At 44.2% G+C, this 20,326-nt stretch overlaps 2 protein-coding genes across 29 annotated transcripts in view; one reads left to right on the top strand and one right to left on the bottom strand.

Moving 5' to 3' along the window:
- Nucleotides 1–16,992, top strand: part of SERAC1 (serine active site containing 1) — an 84,847-nt gene extending 67,855 nt beyond the window's left edge. Inside the window, exons 17-18 of the transcript XR_004742192.3 lie at nucleotides 8,671–8,834; nucleotides 16,621–16,992. The gene's annotated coding sequence lies outside the window, so the exon portion shown is untranslated. The remainder of the gene's footprint in view (nucleotides 1–8,670; nucleotides 8,835–16,620) is intronic.
- Nucleotides 5,155–20,326, bottom strand: part of SYNJ2 (synaptojanin 2) — a 116,282-nt gene continuing 101,110 nt past the window's right edge. For 13 of the 28 annotated variants that reach the window (XM_054254559.2, XM_054254560.2, XM_078370370.1 and 10 more), the window contains 6 exons: nucleotides 19,757–19,930; nucleotides 16,987–17,121; nucleotides 15,114–15,226; nucleotides 13,625–13,733; nucleotides 10,872–11,047; nucleotides 5,155–8,673 (listed from right to left, as the gene is read on the bottom strand). In XM_054254559.2, coding sequence (XP_054110534.1) covers nucleotides 7,924–8,673; nucleotides 10,872–11,047; nucleotides 13,625–13,733; nucleotides 15,114–15,226; nucleotides 16,987–17,121; nucleotides 19,757–19,930 — 1,457 coding nt within the window. In that variant the 3' untranslated portion in view covers nucleotides 5,155–7,923. Of the gene's footprint in view, nucleotides 8,674–10,188; nucleotides 10,389–10,871; nucleotides 11,048–12,125; nucleotides 12,605–13,624; nucleotides 13,734–15,113; nucleotides 15,227–16,986; nucleotides 17,122–19,756; nucleotides 19,931–20,326 lie in introns of those variants that run through there. The other 15 variants (XM_054254562.2, XM_035297041.3, XM_035297042.3 and 12 more) reach the window with 6 other exon arrangements.

Raw genomic sequence — 20,326 nt, 5'->3', positions numbered from 1 at the left:
AAACTTAGCAAGCCAGGAAGAGAATTTTCTCAATAAAGGAAACTTAAAGAAAAAAAAAAACAATAAACAATACTTAGTGGTAAAAATATTAACAGCTTCCCTCTGAGAACAGGAATAACACAAGAATGCCCACTGTCAGCATATTTAACATGGTACTGAATGCCCTAGCCAACTCCAGGCAAGAAAAAGACACAAAGGTACAAGATGAGAAAGGAATAAACACAATTCATTGTTTGCTGGTGATAAGATTATTTATATAGAAAATCCAAAAGAATCCACAGATACCATGTCTTATCAATTCCAAGACACATTTTACAATATTTGAACATCTCTGGAATTGGGCTGCATCTCACAATAGATCTTGAGTCATAATTTAGACGCCTTCTTAAGAATAATGGTACATAAATGGTGGATCTGCTAAATTGTTGGCATATTAGATATATCAAAATATAGTAAATTATTAGAATTTTGAGAGTTTGGTAAGGTTGCTGATACATTCAATATAAAAACATCTATATATAAGTATACTAGCAAAAAAGAGCAAATGAATTTTAAAATAAGAATTGTTTGTTAGATATAATGACATTAAGATTATGAAAGAAAATGAGATACACATTGAAAGCATCGAGGAGTCAAGTATGATAGCAGAATTGCTTTAAAATATTTCAGCGAAGGAAAAATATATAAAGCAAATATAGCAAAGTATTATTGTTAAACTTAGGTGACATATACGAGAGTCCAGATTGTTCCCTCTGATTTCATGTATATCTGAAACTTTTTATAACAAGTTAAAAACTAGGAAACATCAAGGAAAACCTTAAATGAAGATATGTGCTGGGTTCTTGGACTGAAGACTCAATACTGTAAAGCCATCTATTCTATTCCATGCAGTCCCAAAAATTCCAACAGGTTCTTAAAAATGGAACTTGGATTAATTTTAAAATTGATATAAAAATACAAAAGATATCAGAAAAAAAGAATATGGTAGGAGTGCTTATCAGATATCAGAGTTAAATAAAATAAGACTATGTTGTATTGGCACACGGACAGACGAGGAGGCCAATGGGACAGAACACGGAGAGCCCAGAGGGGCTACATTCCAGAACAGCCACATGAGAGGCTCAGGGAAACCTCTTCCCCAGAAAGACATCTATTAAACTGGTCAAAATTAGCAAAAGCAATCACGCAGCATCTCTAGAGATTGACCAAAAGGCTTACAACAAATTGTGAAACATTTATTCAGCAACATCTAAGGAATCCTGGTAGGAGAGGGCGAGGGCATCACTTTGGAACTAGCACTAGAGCCTTCACCACCCCCCACAGATCTCCGCTGCACAAAGACCTTTTCCAGCAGGTAGAGTGTAATTGACAGCAAATCAGTTACACACACACACACAATTTCATTCCCTATGACTAAAAAAAAAAAAAATTATATTGATGAAACCACTTCAAAAATCAATCTTGCACATGATCACATCTAACTAACACGTTTTCAAAAGTATGTTTTTCTAGGTCATAGTCTCAGGTCACATGCCAATAAAATTAGGGGTAAGCAATTTTAAATTTAAAAAAATTAATTAATTAATTAAAAACAAACCCTTAACTACTTGGAAATTCTAGTAGAAATTCTAAATAACCAATGGATCAAAGAGAAAATAACAAATTACAATCTAGTAATTCATGACAAGGAGAAAATTTCATGCCAAAATGTATGGAGTGCAGTTAAAGCTAAAATCAAAGGAAAATGTGTAACTTTAATTAAATATTTTTATTATGAAAGACTAAAATTAAAAACCCAGTTATACTTTTAATTATGATTAGGAAAAGAACAAAATCAATAGTACAAAACAGATCCAAATTAAAGTTAAAATGAATGAAAGATGTTTGAAAAACAAAGGAAAAAATACGTTTTTAGACAGAGTCTCACTCTGTCACCCAAGCTGGAGTACCATGGCGCAATCTTGGCTCACTGAAGCCTCCGGCTCCTGGGTTCAAGCGATTCTTGTGCCTCAGCCTCAAGTAGCTGGGATTACAGCATGTACCACCACGCCCAGCTAATTTTTACATTTGTAGTAGAGACAGGTTTTTCCCATGTTTGGCCAGGCTGGTCTCAGACTGCAGACCTCAAGTGATTTGCCTGCCTTGGCTTCCCAAAGTGCTGAGATTACAGGCGTGAGCCACTGTGCTGGCCAATGAAAAATATTTTTAAATACAATACAGAGGGAGCTAGGCATGGTGGCCAACACCTGTAGTCCCAACACTTTGGGAGGCCAAGGCAGGAGGATTGCTTGAGGCCAGGAGTTCGAGACCAGCCTGGTGGCATGCCCCTATAGTTTTAGCTACTTGGGACCTTAGGTGGGAGGATCATTTGAGCCCAGGAGGTCACGGCTACAGTGAGCTATGATCATGCCACTGTACTCTAGCCTGGGTGACAGAGCAAGATCCTGTCTCTAAGAAGAAAAGAAAAGGCTAGGTACTGTGGCTCATACTGGTAATCTCAGTGCTTTGGGAGGTTGAGGCAGGTGGATCACGAGGTTAGGAGATTGAGACCATCCTGGCCAACATGGTGAAACCCTGTGTCTACTAAAAAAATACAAAAATTAGCTGGGTGTGGTGGTGGGCGCCTGTAGTCCCATCTCTTGGGAGGCTGAGGCAGAAGAGTTGCTTGAACCCGGAAGATGGAGACTGCAGTGAGCCAAGATCATGCCACTGAACTCCATCCAGCCTGGCAATAGAGCGAGACTCCATCTAAAAAAAAAAAAAAAAAAAAAAAGATAAAAGATAAAAAAGAAAAAAAAATAGAAACGACATATAAATCTTAAAGTTGTGCTTTGAAAATGTCAATAAAATTGAATAACTCCTTGAGAAACCTAATTCAGGAAGCAAGAGCAATGGTTTATTACTGAATAAATGGTCCTTGTGTAAGCATCCCTCAGGAAGAAGTTGGGTCCACTTCATACCATTTCTAAACTATATTCCAGTTGCTTTGAAGAGTTGCTAGTAGCCCAGACAAAGCCTATAACCTTAGCCATTCTACCACACAAATTTATTCAGATGTTTCTATGACCAAGATCTATGATACACAGAATAAAATCCTCAACTGTGATTTAAGGCCCTCTGGAAGTATCTTTACCATTGGCAGCATCCTTTCTACTAATCAACTCTGTTACTTTTCAAATTCTTAACCCTCCTTTCCACTCTGCAAAAGACAACATCAAGATAATGAGAAGACAAGCTACAGACTCAGAGAAAATATCTGCAAAACATGTATCTGTTAAAGGACTGTTACCCAAAATGTATGAAGAACACTTAAAACTCAACAGTAAGATAATTAACCGTCCGTTTAAAAACTAGGCCAAATATCTGAACAGATACTTCATCAAAGACGACACACAGATGCCAAACATACATGTGACAAGATGTTCAATATCATGACATTAGGAAATTGCAAATAAAAACGAGACACCACTACATACCTGTTAGAATGGCCAGAATCCCAAAACACCATCAGCAGCAGATCTGGTGGGGATGTGGAGCAATAGAAACTCATTCACTGTTGACAGGAATGCAAAATGGTACCACCACTTTGGAAGATACTTTGGCAGTTTCTTACAAACATACTCTTTTACCATATGATCCGGCAGTTGTATTCCTTGGTATTTACCCAAATGAACTGAAAACTTATGTCCACACAAAAACATACAGATGTTTATAGCAGCTTTATTCATAATTGCCAAAACTTGGAGGCAACTAAGAGGTCCTTCCGTAGGAGAATGGAAAAACTGGTACACGCAGACAATGAATTATTATTCAGCACTAAAAAAAGAGTGATTGGCTGGGCATGGTGGCTCACACCTGTAAGTAATTCCTGCACTTTGGGAGGCTGAGGCAGGTGGATCATGAGGTCAAGAGATTGAGTCCATCCTTGCCAACATGGCGAAACCCCGTCTCTACTAAAAATACAAAAATTAGCTGGGCGTGGTGTCGCACACCTGTAGTCCCAGCTATATGGGAGGCTGAGGCAGGAGAATCACTTGAATCCAGGAGACAGAGGTTGCAGTGATCCAAGATCACACCAATGCACTCCAGCCTGGTGAAAGAGTGAGACTCCATCTCAAAAAAAAAAAAAAAAAAAAAAAAAAAAAAAAAAGCTATCAACTCAGGAAAACACTACATACTATATGATTCTCCCAAATCTCCCCTAACCCCTGTTCACGATTACTCTCTCAATTTGTACTCAATTTTTTTGAGACAGAGTTGCACTCTGGCTGGATTGCAGTGGTGCAGTCTCAGCTCACTGCAACCTCTGCCTCCCAGGCTCAAGGGATTCCCCTGTCTCAGCCTCCCGAGTAGCTGGGATTACACTTGTGTGCCACCTCACCCAGCTAATTTTTGTATTTTTAGTAGAGACAGGATTTCACCATGTTGGGCAGGCTGGTCTCAAACACCCAGCCTCAAGTGATCCACTCACCTTGCCCTCGTAAAGTGCTGGGATTACAGGCATGAGCCACTGTGCCTGCTGTCATTTGTACTCCTATTATCTTATTGACATACAGGCAAACAATTTGCCTTTTATGAGACTGTGTTTTAAACCTATCTCCCCCACTCCCTTGGAAAGAAGTTTCTGCAACTGGCTGCAGATTTATTGAATTCAATATATCTCCTTACTGGTCAGGAAGGACTAACCATATTTATTATTTTGAGGTTATATTCTTATTTCTAAAAATCATCAGAGAACATTTATGACCTGTATTGTGTGATTAATTAGTTTAGAGCAAACCTAAACAGAACTTGGAAGAGTGTCTACTTCCATCTCCTGCCTCTATGTTGTAATAGACTCAAACTAGCAGTTCAGACTTTATAAGTTTGCTATGAAATCATGCAGAAAATGAATTCTAGCAGCTCTCAAGTCTTGTAGATAACGTAGCATAAAGTTATTACATGTTGTGGCAGAGGTCCCTGCTAGCAGCATTCAAGTCATAAATTCTTAATCAAATGATTACTTTTCTGTTTTTTCAACTTAATTTGATAGTTAAAAAAATGAATCAAAACCCAAAACTCAAGAGGAATAACTAGTAATTGCATTTGATCCAGAACAGATGGCTAGTCAGATATTCTAAGGTTCTCTTCATATCTGAAAAGAAATAAATTCAATTTTAAGAAAGACAAAAACATTTAATAGGTATCATGTGCAACTTCAGTACAAATTTTCACTTCAAAAATATTACAGGATTTTATTAATCACTAGTCCCTCAATAACCTTTGCAGCTTTTCTTCCCAGTGAAATGACTTCATTGTAAACTGAACACTTTGATACATTACTTTGCTTATACTTATACACATTAGGAAGAATTTTATTATGTGCCTTGAACTTCAACAACTTTAAACTGTTACAGGAATCGCTTGAGCTGATGTCCTAATTCAGCCATTAACCAAAACAAATTTTAAGAATAGGCAAGAAGTCTGAGAAGATGGTGATGTAAAAGGGCCTATGCTTGGGATGAGAGAGACAGTGGTGAGCTGTCGAGTACCTAAAGCAGTCTGCAGTGATCTGCATCAAAATAGAGAACAGCAGTAACAAAATAAGCTACAAGAATGGTAGCATCAAAGACGAAACCTTTAAAAAAACGACAGGATGAACTCCCCAAGATGGCAGCTGCTCACTGTCAAGATTATTTAATTAACTCTGCTGCTGACCTGGGAATGCTACTAACTAGTAAGCATTGATTTTAAAAATAAGGCAATTCCAATTGTCCTCTTTTTTTTTTTTTTTTAAAGAGAATTCTGTTTGAGAACCACATATTACCAACTCAAAATCCAATCTGTGTTGTTCACTAAATTTGACAGCCATGATCAAATAATATTTAACTCTTAAACACCTTGTAACTTTTTGGATTCACTTCCCCAAGTCAACATAATTCTGTGTGTTTTTACTTACTGTCAGACTCTGAAGAGCTACTTAGGAGATGAGCACCTATCTTAACAAATTTTATTCTCGGTCCCATTTATTTGCTCTCTGGAACAAAGAGAAAACCTAAAAATGAGATCTATTTCCAGCACTGCAAGCAATAGAGGAGCTCACTTTTCCTGACTGGTTGTTACATTTATCTGTTTTCAAATTTACCTCCTTTTTGGTGAGAAAACAGGTGATAAGGAAAAGAGCATTTGAAGTAATTCTTCAATTTCACTTCATTTCTGACTCTTGCTCATTAGTAGCGATGTGCATCTTGGCAAATCAGCTTCTCCAAGCAACCCATCTTGCGCTCTCCCCTAAACTCTATTAAGGACCATTCTGTTTATTTTGTGTTTGTTATGGAGGTAAATATCACACAAAGCACATAAATGCCGCCAAAGGCATCCTGATCACCTAAACACCACCTTTTATGTCTGGTCAACTGTGCATCTTATCTGTCTAGCTCTGTGTATCACAGATTCCTTTTTCTTTTATCCTTTCCCTGGTATTAGTTTTCAGATGAAAGGAGATGCCTATTGTAGCTTTTGTTTTGATTGCCAGATTTCAGTAATCTATAGTACATCTTGATAGTGACAATGAAAACTAATTCTGAAATTCCAGAGGTCTAACTGGTAACAAGAGAGTGGCATAGCCCAGGCAAGATGATCCTTACCATCCTAGTGGTGAGCGTTTAGGACAGACATTCCCAGTCATGTGAGGAGCGACACTCTATCACTGCTGTACGAGTCTATGACATGAAAGGCTCCCACATACAAGTGACACAATAAGATTTCACCAGTGAACTTATTAAATAGCCAAAACACAATATCTGCTCCAAATGGATGCTAGACCTTGTAACATTACTATAAAAATGTAACACTATGGTAATGTCTTTTTCAATTATCGAATAGGTGAGAAGTGGTGTTGGAAATGCGGGGAAAATGAATAGGCAAGAAATAAACCTAATAAATATAGAGATAAGCAAACCCAGAAACACTGCCCTAGGGATTCTTAGATGCAGGGACACATAGTACTTTCCATCCTGAAGCTCCAGCCGGACAGACGAGGCTGAAATTCTCTCCATTTTCTAACAATGAGAATCAATATCCCATGCCAGCGTGAGTTTTCACACTGCTTTTATGTGGTACGTATGGAATATAAGTGGAACAAAGAATCCATGAGATTTCATTCAATAAGGACTAGATGGTGGATGAAAATTGGTTTCAGTAGCACGCCACCGCCCAGGATTATAGTAATTGATAGGGCATGCAATGTCTAAGAGATGGCACAGGAGTCTTCAGCTAGTTTAAGCTAAGGTTAAGCTAATGGTATATGCTTTAGAGGCAAACGGTGTATGACACCAGCTTCCCGGGGATGCACACACCAAGGTTAATACACATGGACACAGTTAAACACGAGGGCTCATGGGAATGTACAGTCTAGTCATGAGGTTGACCTTTTTGCTGCTTCCAACTCTGACTTTCTGTAACCTTGTTTAAGTGGGCCAGGACAGCTACTAATGGTCCCAGCGACCTCTTCCTCTAATCCTTACTTTATACATCAGCCTTCAGGCAGCTCTCCAAAACGTTATTCCAAATCTGTAAAGTACAAATAAAACAAAAGACAAAAGACAACATGAAATGAACGACCATTTAAAAATTCAATGGGCAAGAACTTCTCGGGCCTCATCAGCTAGATGTCCTTGCCTAAAATCCATACACTGAATTTAACAGGAAAGTTCCCATTCCTGTAAGAGGAAACTTCAGATGAACAAGTCTTGAATGAAGTATCTTTTAGTGGCTAACCATCTTACTGAATAAGAGACACAATGTTTGTAAACTACACAAGAGTGACAGATGCACAAATGTTTTAGCCAGTGTGCCTTTAAATAGGTGTGTCTTCTGGTGGAGCGATGCCTGGAGGGAGGAAGGTATGCATTTTGCAGGAGGGCGGCCTTCAAAGCCGCAGAGTCATGTTTTTGCCAGTGGGTCAAATACCTGCAGTGCTGTCCTCTTGTCTTGGTCACCCGTGGTCACCCAGTGACCCAAGGTGTTGTGTTCACAATCTGGTGGCAGCTCCGCCTTGGCAGCTGAAGCTCTAGCTGATGCTGGGTCTGTGGGAGCCCTTTCAGGGCTCCTGGTCCCTGAGTCCAAAGGGTCTGAGCTCTTAGAAGGCCAAGTGTTATTCAACAGTGTAGGATGGTGAAGAAGGTTCCAGAAGGGGTCCTGATAATCGCCAAGAAGGGGGGCTGCCCCTGGCTTCATTGCTTTGGTGCCATTGCTGTCGGGGCTTATAGCAGAGGAAGTGCTGAGAAAGTCCCCTTGTAGGAAGGCAGTGCCCGTGTCAGGTGGGTGACCAGAGGCGCTGCCGCTGCTGTTGTAAGTGAGGCCCTGGAGGAGCTGGCTATTGCTCTGCAGCACCTGCAGGTGGAAGGCTGCGGGGGCTGACTTCTTCCTCCTCGGGGGGACTTTGGGCACAAGAGATGGTGCCTCTGGAGGTGGTGGCATAGAGGCTCCTGCCACAGGAGGGGCTTCATCTGATGCTGGCTTTCCGTGGCTTGGCCTCCTCTCTGCAACTTTCCCTGGCTGAAATGTTCTTGGTTTGGGAACAGGAGGGACTTGAGGGGCTGTGGCGATAGGAGGGGTCTCAAGGCTTGTCTCCGGGGGCCCGATTGTAAAATGGCAAGGCTGTTGCTCAAACTGTTCTTCTGGTGACAGGGGCTGAGAAAAGGTAGGACAAAGAGTGTAAATAAGAAGCCAACACCTGGGAAGCTGATGATCAGAGGACACTGAGTGGTCAGCAGAGAACAGAGATGAGATCAAGCTGACATTCTAGCAAATTCAAGATTTGAGAATGTGTGGGATGCCAGAAATGTGACCAGGTAAGAAAAAGCACAGGAGAAACACGCATTTATCAGGTCACACCAGCAGGTCCAATGAAAATGAGTGGAAATTTAAAAACCAGGGCCACAGTAAATAATCAGAGACAAACTTCTCTTTTTCATTTTAGGAAATGGGGTTATGCTTTTCCCTTACTGAAAGTAAGGGAAACTCTCTGAAAACACTCTTTGAAAATGCAGCCTGGGCTGATGTATGGTCTGGACTACGCTAGGGTGAAGTAACTTGTGTTACAATACTGAGCTAACTGAAGAACCAATGGATATATATACTTTCTCCTTGAATTTTTTTGTTTTTGTTTTTTTTGAGACAGAGTGTCACTCTGTCTCCCAGGCTGGAGTGCAGTGGTGTAATTTTAGCTCACTGCAACCTCCACCTTCTAGCAATTCTCCTGCCTCAACCTCCCTAGTAGCTGGAATACAGGCATGTGCCACCACGTCCGGCTAATTTTGGTATTTTTAGTGGAGATGGGGTTTCACCATGTTGGTCAGGCTGGTCTCGAACTCCTGACCTCAGGTGATCTACCTGCCTCGGCCTCCAAAAGTGCTATGATTACATGTGTGAGCCACTGCACGTTGCTCCCTGAATCTTTTATGCTTAAATATTGGTAAAAAATGGAAACCTTTACACTGCCTTGGTTTTGATTCAGCTCTATCACAAAGAAAACAACTGCACAGTCAAAATGAAGCTTTCGTACAGAAATGGAGATCAGTAGGCTAGTAAACACTGGCATTTCAGAATTTCTTTTGGTTCTTTAGAAAACAAGCTAAAAAAAAAAAAATCTCTTTTCCAACAGCTTTTTACTCTAACTTCTGTGCAGCGGGTTGGGAAAATGAATCCATTTCTGCTTCTGGCTTTTATAAGAAAAGACAAAGCAGGTGGTCCCCGACTTAACAATGGTTCCACTTAGGATTTTCCACTTGATCCCAGTTCACAAGTGCTAATGTTCCATAGAAACCATACTTCAAATTTTGAAGTTTGACCTTTTACTTTTAGTATTATAAAATAGGCTGTGTTAGATCTTTTTTCCCCAGCTGTAGGCCAATGTATATATGCTCTGAGCATGTCTAAGGTCAGCGAGGCTATGACGTTTGGTAGGTTAGGTGTATTAGATGCAGGTTTGACATGGTAATTTTCAACTTATGATGGGTTTATTGGGGACATAACCCCATTTTAAGTCGAGGAACATCTGAACGGGAAAAAGGGGGACGAAAAAGGTCCACTTTGTAAGGAGGCATGGACAAGGGATGGATGGCAATGAGCCAACGTGGGATGGAAGAGCAACCCAGGAACTACAAAGCAAGTGCTGCCAAGAGTGAAGCCAAAGTCACTGCTCACACTCCCTTGGGGGAAGCGGCGCCACGCTGGGATGACCAGGGAGGGATTACCGAGGGTCCGTCACTAGAACACTGAGATCAAACGGAAGATCCAGATGTGTCTACAGATGCCAGTCTTTGGGCTGCTACTGTCCTTACAAACTCATGTCTTTGAAGCAGTAAGCAAGGCTGAGAAGCTTGAGAGCGAGAGCAAAAAACAATCTGCAAGAAAAGTGTCAAGAAAAGCTGTGGAACCTCACATAGACCGAGGCCACACGAGAGCCTGGAACCTGGCAAATCTGGGAATCGGTTACTGTTTTTCTAATGCCTTGAAACCACGTGCACACAACACAGACCACATGCAAATGCGCGGTACCAGAACACGAGGGGAAAAGCATCCCACTGTGTTTCCCTCTGGGGATCCAGAACACTTAGGAAGCATAATACCTCCAAGCTGTTCTCGTCACACTGACAATCTGCGAAGACAGTGGACCCCTTGTTCTTCTCAGCCAGAGCCAAGACACAGTGGGGCATGAGGGAGGAAGCAGTCGTCAAACCCTTCCCCAAAGACACGCCTGTGTCTGGAACTCATGAACAGAGGATGTCCATAGGTAACTAGATTTTTTGTCTGTGAGACACAATTCTTATCTATCAAGATATCCGAGCGACTTAGGAGTAAGAGGCTTTATGTTACCAGGCTGTTACCTTTCCTGTCCTTCTCAAGGTTGGCTTCTTGATGGCAGGAACTCTGGGTGGGGGGCGGCGGGGCAGGAGCGGGGGTGCCTGTGGGGTCTCTGGTTTGGCTGCCCCTGGTATGGGCTCTGGTTCAGAGGATGCTTGGTCCCTCAGGGCCATGGTGTTGAAGGCTTCTTCTGAGGCACCTGAAACATAAAACCACATGGCGGCAGTGTCAAGGGTGAGGTAATTCACTGCATGATTTCCTCTTTAGACAGTCTACATCCTAAGGGTAATTTACTAATTCAGTGTATTTCCGGACTAACCAGCTAGGTTCAGTCCCAGCTTTTCTCACTATTTATTTTTTAAGGTGGGATTGTGCTGTGTCACCCAGGCTGGAGTGCAGTGGTGCAATCACGACTCACTGCAGTCTCAACCTCCCAGGCTCCAGTAGTTCTCCCGCTTCAGCCTCCTGAGTAGCTGGGATTACAGGTGAGTGCCACCATGCCCAGCTATTTTTTTTTTTTTTTAATTTTTAGCAGAGATGAGGTCTCACTATGTTGCTGGAACTCCTGGGCTCACGCAGTCTTACCTTAGCCTCCCAAGTAGCTGGGACTATCGGTGCGAACTACCATGCCCAGCTAATTTTAAATTTTTTGGGCAGGGCACGGTAGCTCATGCCTATAATCCCAGCACTGTGGGAGGCTAAGGTGGGCAGATCATGAGGTTAGGAGTTCAAGACCAGCTCGGCCCACATGGTAAAACCCCATCTCTACTAAAAATACAAAAAGTAGCCAGGTGTGGTGGTGTGTGCCTGTAGTCCCAGCTACTCGGGAGGCTGAGGCAGGAGAATCACTTCAATCTCCTCCTCTGGGAGGCAGAGCTTACAGTGAGCTGAAATTGCGCCACATCATGACAAAGTGAGACTCTTGTTATAAATAAATAAAATGAAATAAAATAAATTTTTGCCTTGACCTCCTGGACTCAAGCAATGCTCCTGCCCCAGCCTCCCAAAGTGCTGGGATCATAGGCGTGAGCCACTGCGCCCTGTAGCCCCAGCTTTTCACATTCACCTTCCTAGCAGGGGTGGTGATCTGGGGTCTGTGGATAGTCTGGATGTGGACCAGTGAGACCCTGAGACCATATGCAAAGTCTCATGTGTACTTACATTTCTCAGGGGAGATGATCCACATACATCCAAATCTCAGTGGGGCCATGACCAAGAGCGTGTTAAGCTGAGACTGCAGGTAGATTTCAAACCTCTAGTAACGTCTACATCACTAGTTTTTGTTTTTTTAAACAGCTTTATTGTGATATAATTCACATACGGTGAAACTGACCCTTTTTAAGTGTACCCTTCATTGTTTTTATTATATTCACAAAGTTGTGCAACCATCACTACCGTCTAACTCCAGAACATTTTCATCACACAAAAAAGAAGCCCCACACCATCAGCAGTCACTCCCCACCCACCCCTCTTTCCAGACCCTGGGAAGCACAAAGCGCTTTCTGACCCCATGAATTTGCTGGCTGTGGCCATTTCATAAAAAGGGATGGTATACTATGTGGCCTTTATTGTTTTCCTTCTTTCTTTCACATAGCAAAATCTTTCCAAGGTCCACCTATGAGGTAGTACGTATCAGCACTGCGTTCTTTTTCAATGGCTTAACAATATTCCATTGTATGGATGGATCACATTTTGTTTATCCATTTATCAGCTGATGGAAACTTGCTTTGTTAAATCCATAGTTTTAGTTATTTTTCTAAAATAAAAAAAGAAACCATTTGTGGCAGTATTATTCTATAACAGTAGTTCTCAACCTTTTAACGCATGCCCCCTTGAATATTATTTGAGAATTCCAAAGCAGTTAAACATGCTGACTAAAAGCAAACTAGGCAATGGTGATTGCTCACACCTTTTCAAAGGGCACAGTCAGCTGGGCATGGTGGCTCACGCCTGTAATCCCAGCACTTTGGGAGGCTGAGGCGGGTGAATCACCTGAGGTTGGGAGCTCGAGACCAGCTTGGCCAACATGGTGAAACCCTGTTTCTACTAAAAATACAAAAATTAGCTGGGCATGGTGGTACGTGGCTATAGTCCCAGCTACTCAGGAGGCAGAGGCAGGAGAATTGCTTGAACCTGGGAGGCAGAGGTTGCTGGGGTTGAGCCACTGCACTCTAGCCCAAGTGACAGAGTGAAACTCAGTCTCAAAAAAAAAAAAAAAAAGGACACACTCTCTTCTTGCCAAAGGAGATTCTGGAACAAAGCCAAGGCCAAATGTAAAAGTGTAAATTACCAGTGATTATGAACGAAGTGGGGAGAGGCCAAGCTGACTAATGTGGGTTCAGTGAAGTAACCGCAAGAGAAAACAGACAGGATGGTAGGAAAGAGGTCCCTGCCTGACACTAAGAACTTTACTTACACTTGCCAGCCATTTAAAAGGTAGATTTTATGCCTGAAATTAGGACAAACACTATAACTTTGTCTTTTTTATAAAGCTGGCAGAATGACTTAGTGCTGGCAGCATTAACCTGTTTTTAAAATTCAATTTAGTTTATTTCAGTTTATCCTCTAGATGCTGCTTAAGAGCCCTGGAATGATTTTCATATACTGAATTTTAAATGGACAATCAGTACAGATTTATATAAAATGTTGCTAAAGGATGCTTTCATTTAATGTTGCCTCCAGAAGAATAAAGAGTTATTTTCATTTCTAGACCACTTTTAGTGGGGAGAGGAAAAGAAAAGGAGAATCGGGTTTCCCCTTCCAGCAGAAGACCTACCTCCTCTGGCTTCCAGGAGACACCGGATTGCTGCTTCTGCCTCCTGGGCATTGGTGGTCTTGATCTGCTTGACATTATAAGGTTTACTTATTCCAGTCCGAGCCTTGGGCTTGAGGGCAGAATGAGGAAGAGCAGAGTATCAGCACAGGCAGGAAGACAGCCTCATGGATGCATGTGCTATCTGCGGGTCTGCGCAGGGCTCCCCCAGACGATGCTGACCATACAAACTCCAGCCTCCGCCACACCCTGCCATCCTCTCTTCCCCCAGGAGCACTCTCTTTCCAGCAAGAACGCCATACACTAGAGACCTAATGACCCTTGTCTCCAAAGCTGTGTGGTTACAGATTTTTGTATATGGACTGATCATCTTCTGTCTTTATTTCAATAACCAGGTTAAAGTCAGAAAGCAAAATCAGAGGCCACTCTTTCCATGGTCTGGCTGAGCTATTAAAATACCTTCCAGATATGTGTTTCTTTAAAAGTGCTTTATTTTTATTTTTTGAGATGGAGTTTTGCTTTGTTGCCCAGGCTGGAGTCCAGTGGTGTAATCCTGGCTCACTCCATCCTTTGCCTCCTGGGTTCAGGCGATTCTCCTGTCTCAGCCTCCCACATAGCTGAGATTACAGGCACCTGCCACCACGCCTAGCTAATTTTTGTATTTTTAGTAGACAGGGTTTCACCATGTTGGCCAGGCTGGTCTTGAACTCTTGACCTCAGGTGATCCATCTGCTTCGGCCTCCCAAAGTGCTGGCATTACAGGCGTGAGCCACCACGCACGGCCAAAGTGCTTTTTCTTCTTCTTCATCTGGCATCTGGGTTGCCTTTCATGACCTATTTTCACGACTGTAAACCACTGGCCTCCAGTCACCCCTCCACCTGCCAGGGCTGCACAAGCACCTGACCAGGCCCAGCTCCCCAGAGGCATCCCAGGCACAGCATCCCCCCCAGCACCTGGCCTCCCCTCTCTTCCCTCTACTCCCCTGCCTTCACCTGCTCTCTTTCCCAGCAGTTCATGGAACCCTCTGGAACCCTGCACCTTCACAATCCTCTACAGCTGTTCCTCTTACTAGTGTGTTCCCCAGCTTCATTATTTAGATGTCTTTTTAGCCTGTTCTCTCAACTAACTTGACTCCAGAATGATCATCATTTTCCCAGGATGACAATCTGAATTTCTCCCCTTTTCCCTTCTACCAAGCAATGCTCTGTCCCTACACTAAAGGCAGAGGCAAGAATGGGAAGAGAGAGAAACGGATGAGTCTGGAAACCAGGGATACTTGGGATTTTTCAAAATCGATTTTCTTTAGAACACTCCATACAACCATTTAAAAGCCCTATGGAGGACCTTCGAGGGTAGGTTATAGGGTTTGGAGATGCGCTGGTGAGCAGGTAGAGGGTTAGAGACACATAAATCTACATATTCGCTGGGAAGAGAGATCCCACACTCCTGCAGCAAAACCCCTGGGTGTGAAATGAGTGCAGAAGAACTCACTGGTTGCTGAGGTGCTCCTGGCAGGAGTCTCGCCGTCTGCAAAATTGAATACTGGCCATGGGTGCCAGAGGAGATGGAAGCATCTGAAGCCGACTTTTTCACCATTAAACCGGCTGTGAAAACCAAGGAGTGCAGAATCTCAATCTCAGTGAAGCACAGTTTCCCAGCCAGCTGCCAGGAGCCCGACTAGACGAGGCGGATGTCCCAGCAGACCACAGGCACGGCGAGGTGCGAGTACTCACTTGGCACCTAGGGCGCCCACAGAGCCGGGCCCTCCTGGGCTCTCTATGGAGTTTCTCACTAGATTCTGCCAGTGTCTGCCTATTGATGTCGATGATAATGCGTTACTGGAATGCAAACTTTAATCCTGGGGAGCCAGATCTGATATAAAAACCAATCAATTTTGAAATGGTTCCAAACACTATTACTAGGAACAATTTTTTTTTTTTTTTGAGACGGTGTCTCACTCTGTTGCCCAGGCTGGAGTGCAGTGGCATGATCCTGGCTCACTGCAACATCCACCTCCCAGGTTCAAGCAATTCTCCTGTCTCAGTTTCCTGAATAGCTGGGATTACAAGCCCCTGACACCACGCCCAGCTAATTTTTGTATTTTTTTTAGTACAGACAGGGTTTCATCATGCTGGCCAGGTTGGTCTGGAACTCTGACCTCAGGCGACCTGCCTGCCTTGGCCTCCCAAAATGCTGGGATTACAGGCGTGAGCCATTGTGCCTGGCCCAAGGACCAGATTTTTAAAATATTTGTGGGGAAGAAAATATTTCAAAAACCGAAGCCTGGGAAACATGGTGAAACTGTCTCTACAAAAACAAAAACAAACAAAAAACCCCACCAAGACTGCTGGCATGTGCCTGTGTCTTAGCTCTGAGGTGGGAGGACTGCTTGAGCCGAGGAGGTCAAGGCTGCAGTGAGCTGTGAGATCACTGCACTCCAGCCTGGGCGACAGAATAAGCCCATCTCAAAAAAAAAAAAAAAAAAAAAAAAAAATCCAAAGCAGGGGAATAAACTGTTAAATTATACTTTCAAATTATACTTGCAGCCATTAACAAATCATGTTTTAGAAGATTTAATGACACAGAAAATAGAGCCCGTTAAATGGAAGACAATTGACCAGAGAAAATAGGTATTAATTCTGTTTAAAAAAAAAAAAAGTACGTTGCTACAGATACATGTAACTGGAAAAATAAGTCTTTTTAACAATTTTATCTGAAGGTTTTCAAGTGAATTTTAAGATTTTGTTCTTTATAGTTATCTCTAAAATTTCCACAATAATAGATGACTTAGACATGTTATGTTTAGGTTATTTTTATATCTGGGCATGAGGCTTGTCATTGGTTGCTACTGTGATATCAGCTGCGATGAGCCCAATTCTGAAGTAGCAGTTTAGGAAGATCTAAGTCTGATCATCATATTTTTGGGGAGGGAGAAGTAAACAGTGGTGGGAAGATGGAAGCTGATCAAAAGCACATCACAGCTTTGTTTTCTCAGCAGCAGAGCGAGGACTGCACAGCAGCTGAGGAGAGACGCATCTGACTACGAAGCTCACGTCCCTCCCATGGCTGTGGCCCGATTCTGCATTCTCTAAAGCTGCCAAAGGACAGCAGCTTGAAGCCAAAGCCCAGCTCCAGGGTGAAGAGCAGTTTTGGAAAGGAACCGGTTAACGTGCCATGAGAAACACAACTAGCCCTGACATCAAACACATCCTGTATTTACAACAAAAAGGAGCCCAAGGAGGAACAGGCCCTGTGGGGTCCCGAAGGCCGGGAGAAGTGGATTCCAAGCCGTGTTTTCAGTAGCAGGGAATGCGCAGTTATTCCCGGCAGGCATCCAGGGAGCTGAAAGCAAGCAGAGTCTTACTTGGAGGGGGGGGTCTCTGCGGGGGGTGAAGTGGCCGAGGCCGGTTGGGGACCGACAGAGACCTGCTCGGAGAACGGTGGCGGAACTCCCCGACGGCTTCCAGCTCCCGCTTGAGCTCCACCAGGTCCGCGTCATCTGGAGGACATGGCGGGGCATGAGTACAACAGTCTGTTCCATATTCAGGTGTGTCAGACACGGGTCTGAGCACAGGAGGCCGAGTGTGGCAGGGGGACCTGATGCAGGACAGCTGAAGGCTCTGTCCAGAAATGGGCATTCCTGTCTCCTGGCGAGGGGTAGGGGTGGGGAGGGTACCCAGTGCCTGCTTGGAACATTCAGTGAACCACGGACATGTGTTTCTCAGACTTGAGAGACACTGAGCTATTTCAAAGCTTGTTTTCTTGTGAAATAACAAGACTCGCACAGAGTGGAGGAGACAGTTGCAAACAGCCCCTGAGGGGTCACCCAATCATGGGGAGGTGTTTTGAATTCCTCACTCAACACACTGACTGAGGAAGCTGAGGGTACTCTCCCTGCTCTGGCAGCAGGGCAGTCTGGCATGCAGTGGCCAGTGCTTAGGATTGGGCATCCTGCTCCCTTGTCAAATCCCAAACCCTGTGAGCCCATGGCCAGCCACTCCCAAGGGTCTGCCATCTTGACCTGCCCTGCATGCACCTTCCAAGAGGCTGAGGAGTCTTGAGGAGGCACGGCTCCTGCTTCACTACAGATCAAATCAGCAGCCCTGGGGCTGCCCCACAGCATGGCCCTCTCTAGTTCACTTTGGCCCGGACACCCCACTCCTTGCATCCAGTAGCTCCACCCCATGTGTCCTGGAGGCTGGAACTGGGGAAAAGCAGGATTTCTCCTACAAATGGGAATGGCTGAATAACCCCATAGCATCAAGGGAAGACCCTCTCAATGCCCGCCAGGTAGCAAAGCCACCCATGTGTCTCGTGTCGCTCTGTTAGCTTCTTCATGCAAAGGAGAACCTGTGCTCACACGTACACTGGCTCCAGAGGCTGCCTGCATGACGGTCAAGAAAAGGGTCCTTCTCATGGGAAGAGCACATCCCTCCAGCCACTTAGCTCCAGGGCAGACGCCCCTGGCAGGAGCAACATACAGAACCACCTCGATGCACTGGAGAAGACTGCTGCTTTGGTTTTGGGCAGAAGTCCCCACACCTGGCTGTGCGTCCAAATCACCTGGAAAGCTTGGTGAAATGCCAGGCTTCCAGGGTCCCACCCCACTCCTGCCAAATCCAGATCTCTCTGGCAGGGCTCAAAAAGCCATACATTTAAAAGCTCCTGATGGTTCGGTGTAGGCAAGTTATTGGTCAGTGTGGGGACCAGCATACAGTCAAGGGGGCTTGGAGGTCTTTGTACCTCTCCTGGCAAAGTACCCTTCCTGAGGTACCTTAATTCACTTTCAGCTCTGTTCTTTCTCTCAGCCCCAGTTCTTTCTCTCAGCACCAATGCATGGCTGAGCTCCTGCATCTGCTGGTTAGAGCATCCTCCAACTCGGGACGCAGTGACTCACAGCTAGAGGCATGCCTGCCTATGAATGGAACATCAATGTAGTTGACACTGAAGCATGAACTACCCTATCTGCCAGCCATGTAACACTAGTGGGCTTCAAAAGTTACTCAAAACAGTAGCCAGGTGCAGGGACTCACGCCTGTAATCCCAGCACTCTGGGAGCCTAGGTGGGAGGATCACTTGAGCCCAGGAGTTTGAGACTAGCTTGGGCAACACAGTGAGACCCCGTCTCTACAAAAAACTATCTGGGCATGGTGGTGCATGCCTGTAGTCCCAGGTACTGGAGAGGCTGAGGTGGGAGGTTCGCTTGAGCCTGGGAGTTGGAGGTTGCAGTGAGCTGAGATCTTATCACTGCACTCCAGCCTCGGAGACAGAATGAGAGCCTGTCTCAAAAAAAAAAGTTGTATCATTTAATCTAAGGGTGTGTGGCTCAATCTATGTGACCTTTCAGGCCCTCTTAAGTCTAAAATGATACAATGATATGGCCATGTAGCATGACTATATGACAATATAATATTATATAAATGTGACAACACACCAGCAACTCAGGACACAGATATGGAATATGTCTCTATTGGGATTGAATCAGAAGGTTTTGTTTTGTTTTGTTTTGTTTTTTGAGATGGAGTCTCACTTTGTCGCCCAAGATGGAGTGCAGTAGGGCAATCTTGGCTCACTGCAACCTCTGTCTCTAGGGTTCAAGTGATTCTCCTGCCTCAGTCTCCTGAGTAGCTGGGATTATAGGCAGGTGCACCACCATGCCCTGCTAATTTTTTAAAAATATTTTTAGTAGAGAACGGGGTTTTGCCATGTTGGTCAGGCTGGTCTCGACTCCTGACCTTAAGCAATCTGCCAATCTCAGACTCCCAAAGTGTGGGATTATAGGTGTGAGCCACTGTGCCCGGCCAAATCAGAAGAGTTCTGTCGGGGGGCAGGAAATAATCACAAATATACAACCATTTGGATGTCCAGAGGAAACAGGAATTATCTTGAATCTGGTGTGTTACGGGGGTACAAGTTACTGTAAAAAAATAAAGTAACTAGAGGAACTCAGGGTGTGGGAGCTGGCTGCCTCTGCAGAGCTGTCCCCACCACTCACTGGGCCTGCCTGGTTTAAGTCTCTCCTGGGACCTGCAAACTTGACATCACACAGTGCCCAACTGCTGAGAGAAAAAGAGAAGTCTATACTGAGCTGACTCTGTGGGCAGGGGCTCCTGAGAAAAAAAGGGTCAGGCTACCTTTGTACGTCGGATGTTGCTTCTTTTTGGTGAGTGCAGGTGACTTGCTGGGCGGAGCCACTGCTGTGGGGCTGGGGACATCAGAGAGGTCATCTCCTCCCAATTCACTGTCTGAGACCCCAGGCTGACTGAGTTCATCCACCAAGTAGTCTTCATCCTCTTCAAGAATATCCCCTGGGAGAAGGAGATGAATCACAATTAAGGTGAAAACAATGAGGGGTAAAGGCATGGTCTTTTATCAGTGGGACTAGTTTGGCTCCTGTCTGGACACCTGCACCCTGCCCTGCAACCCAGGGTCTGAGTGCCAGCAGGGATGGTACCCCTGCTCCACTGGTACGCCCACAGCTCTGCCATCCTCAAAGCCAGTGTTTGTAGCATAAGTTTAGACACCTCCGTTCCCAGGTACCATAGCATGCATCATCCACACATATGAATACGTTCATCACATGGAATGAAGGGCTTGCCCTGCAGGTGTCCTCTGTCACTTAATGCAAGGTAGGCTTTAGAAGGTGTCCTTAAAAGCTCAGCCCTGTTGCTGGAAGAACAGCTCCTCATCCCTCCCTGCAGGGT

The sequence above is a fragment of the Callithrix jacchus genome, chromosome 4 (assembly GCF_049354715.1).
Source record: "Callithrix jacchus isolate 240 chromosome 4, calJac240_pri, whole genome shotgun sequence".
NCBI lineage: Eukaryota > Metazoa > Chordata > Mammalia > Primates > Cebidae > Callithrix > Callithrix jacchus.
This window is presented reverse-complemented; position numbering and strand designations above follow the sequence as displayed.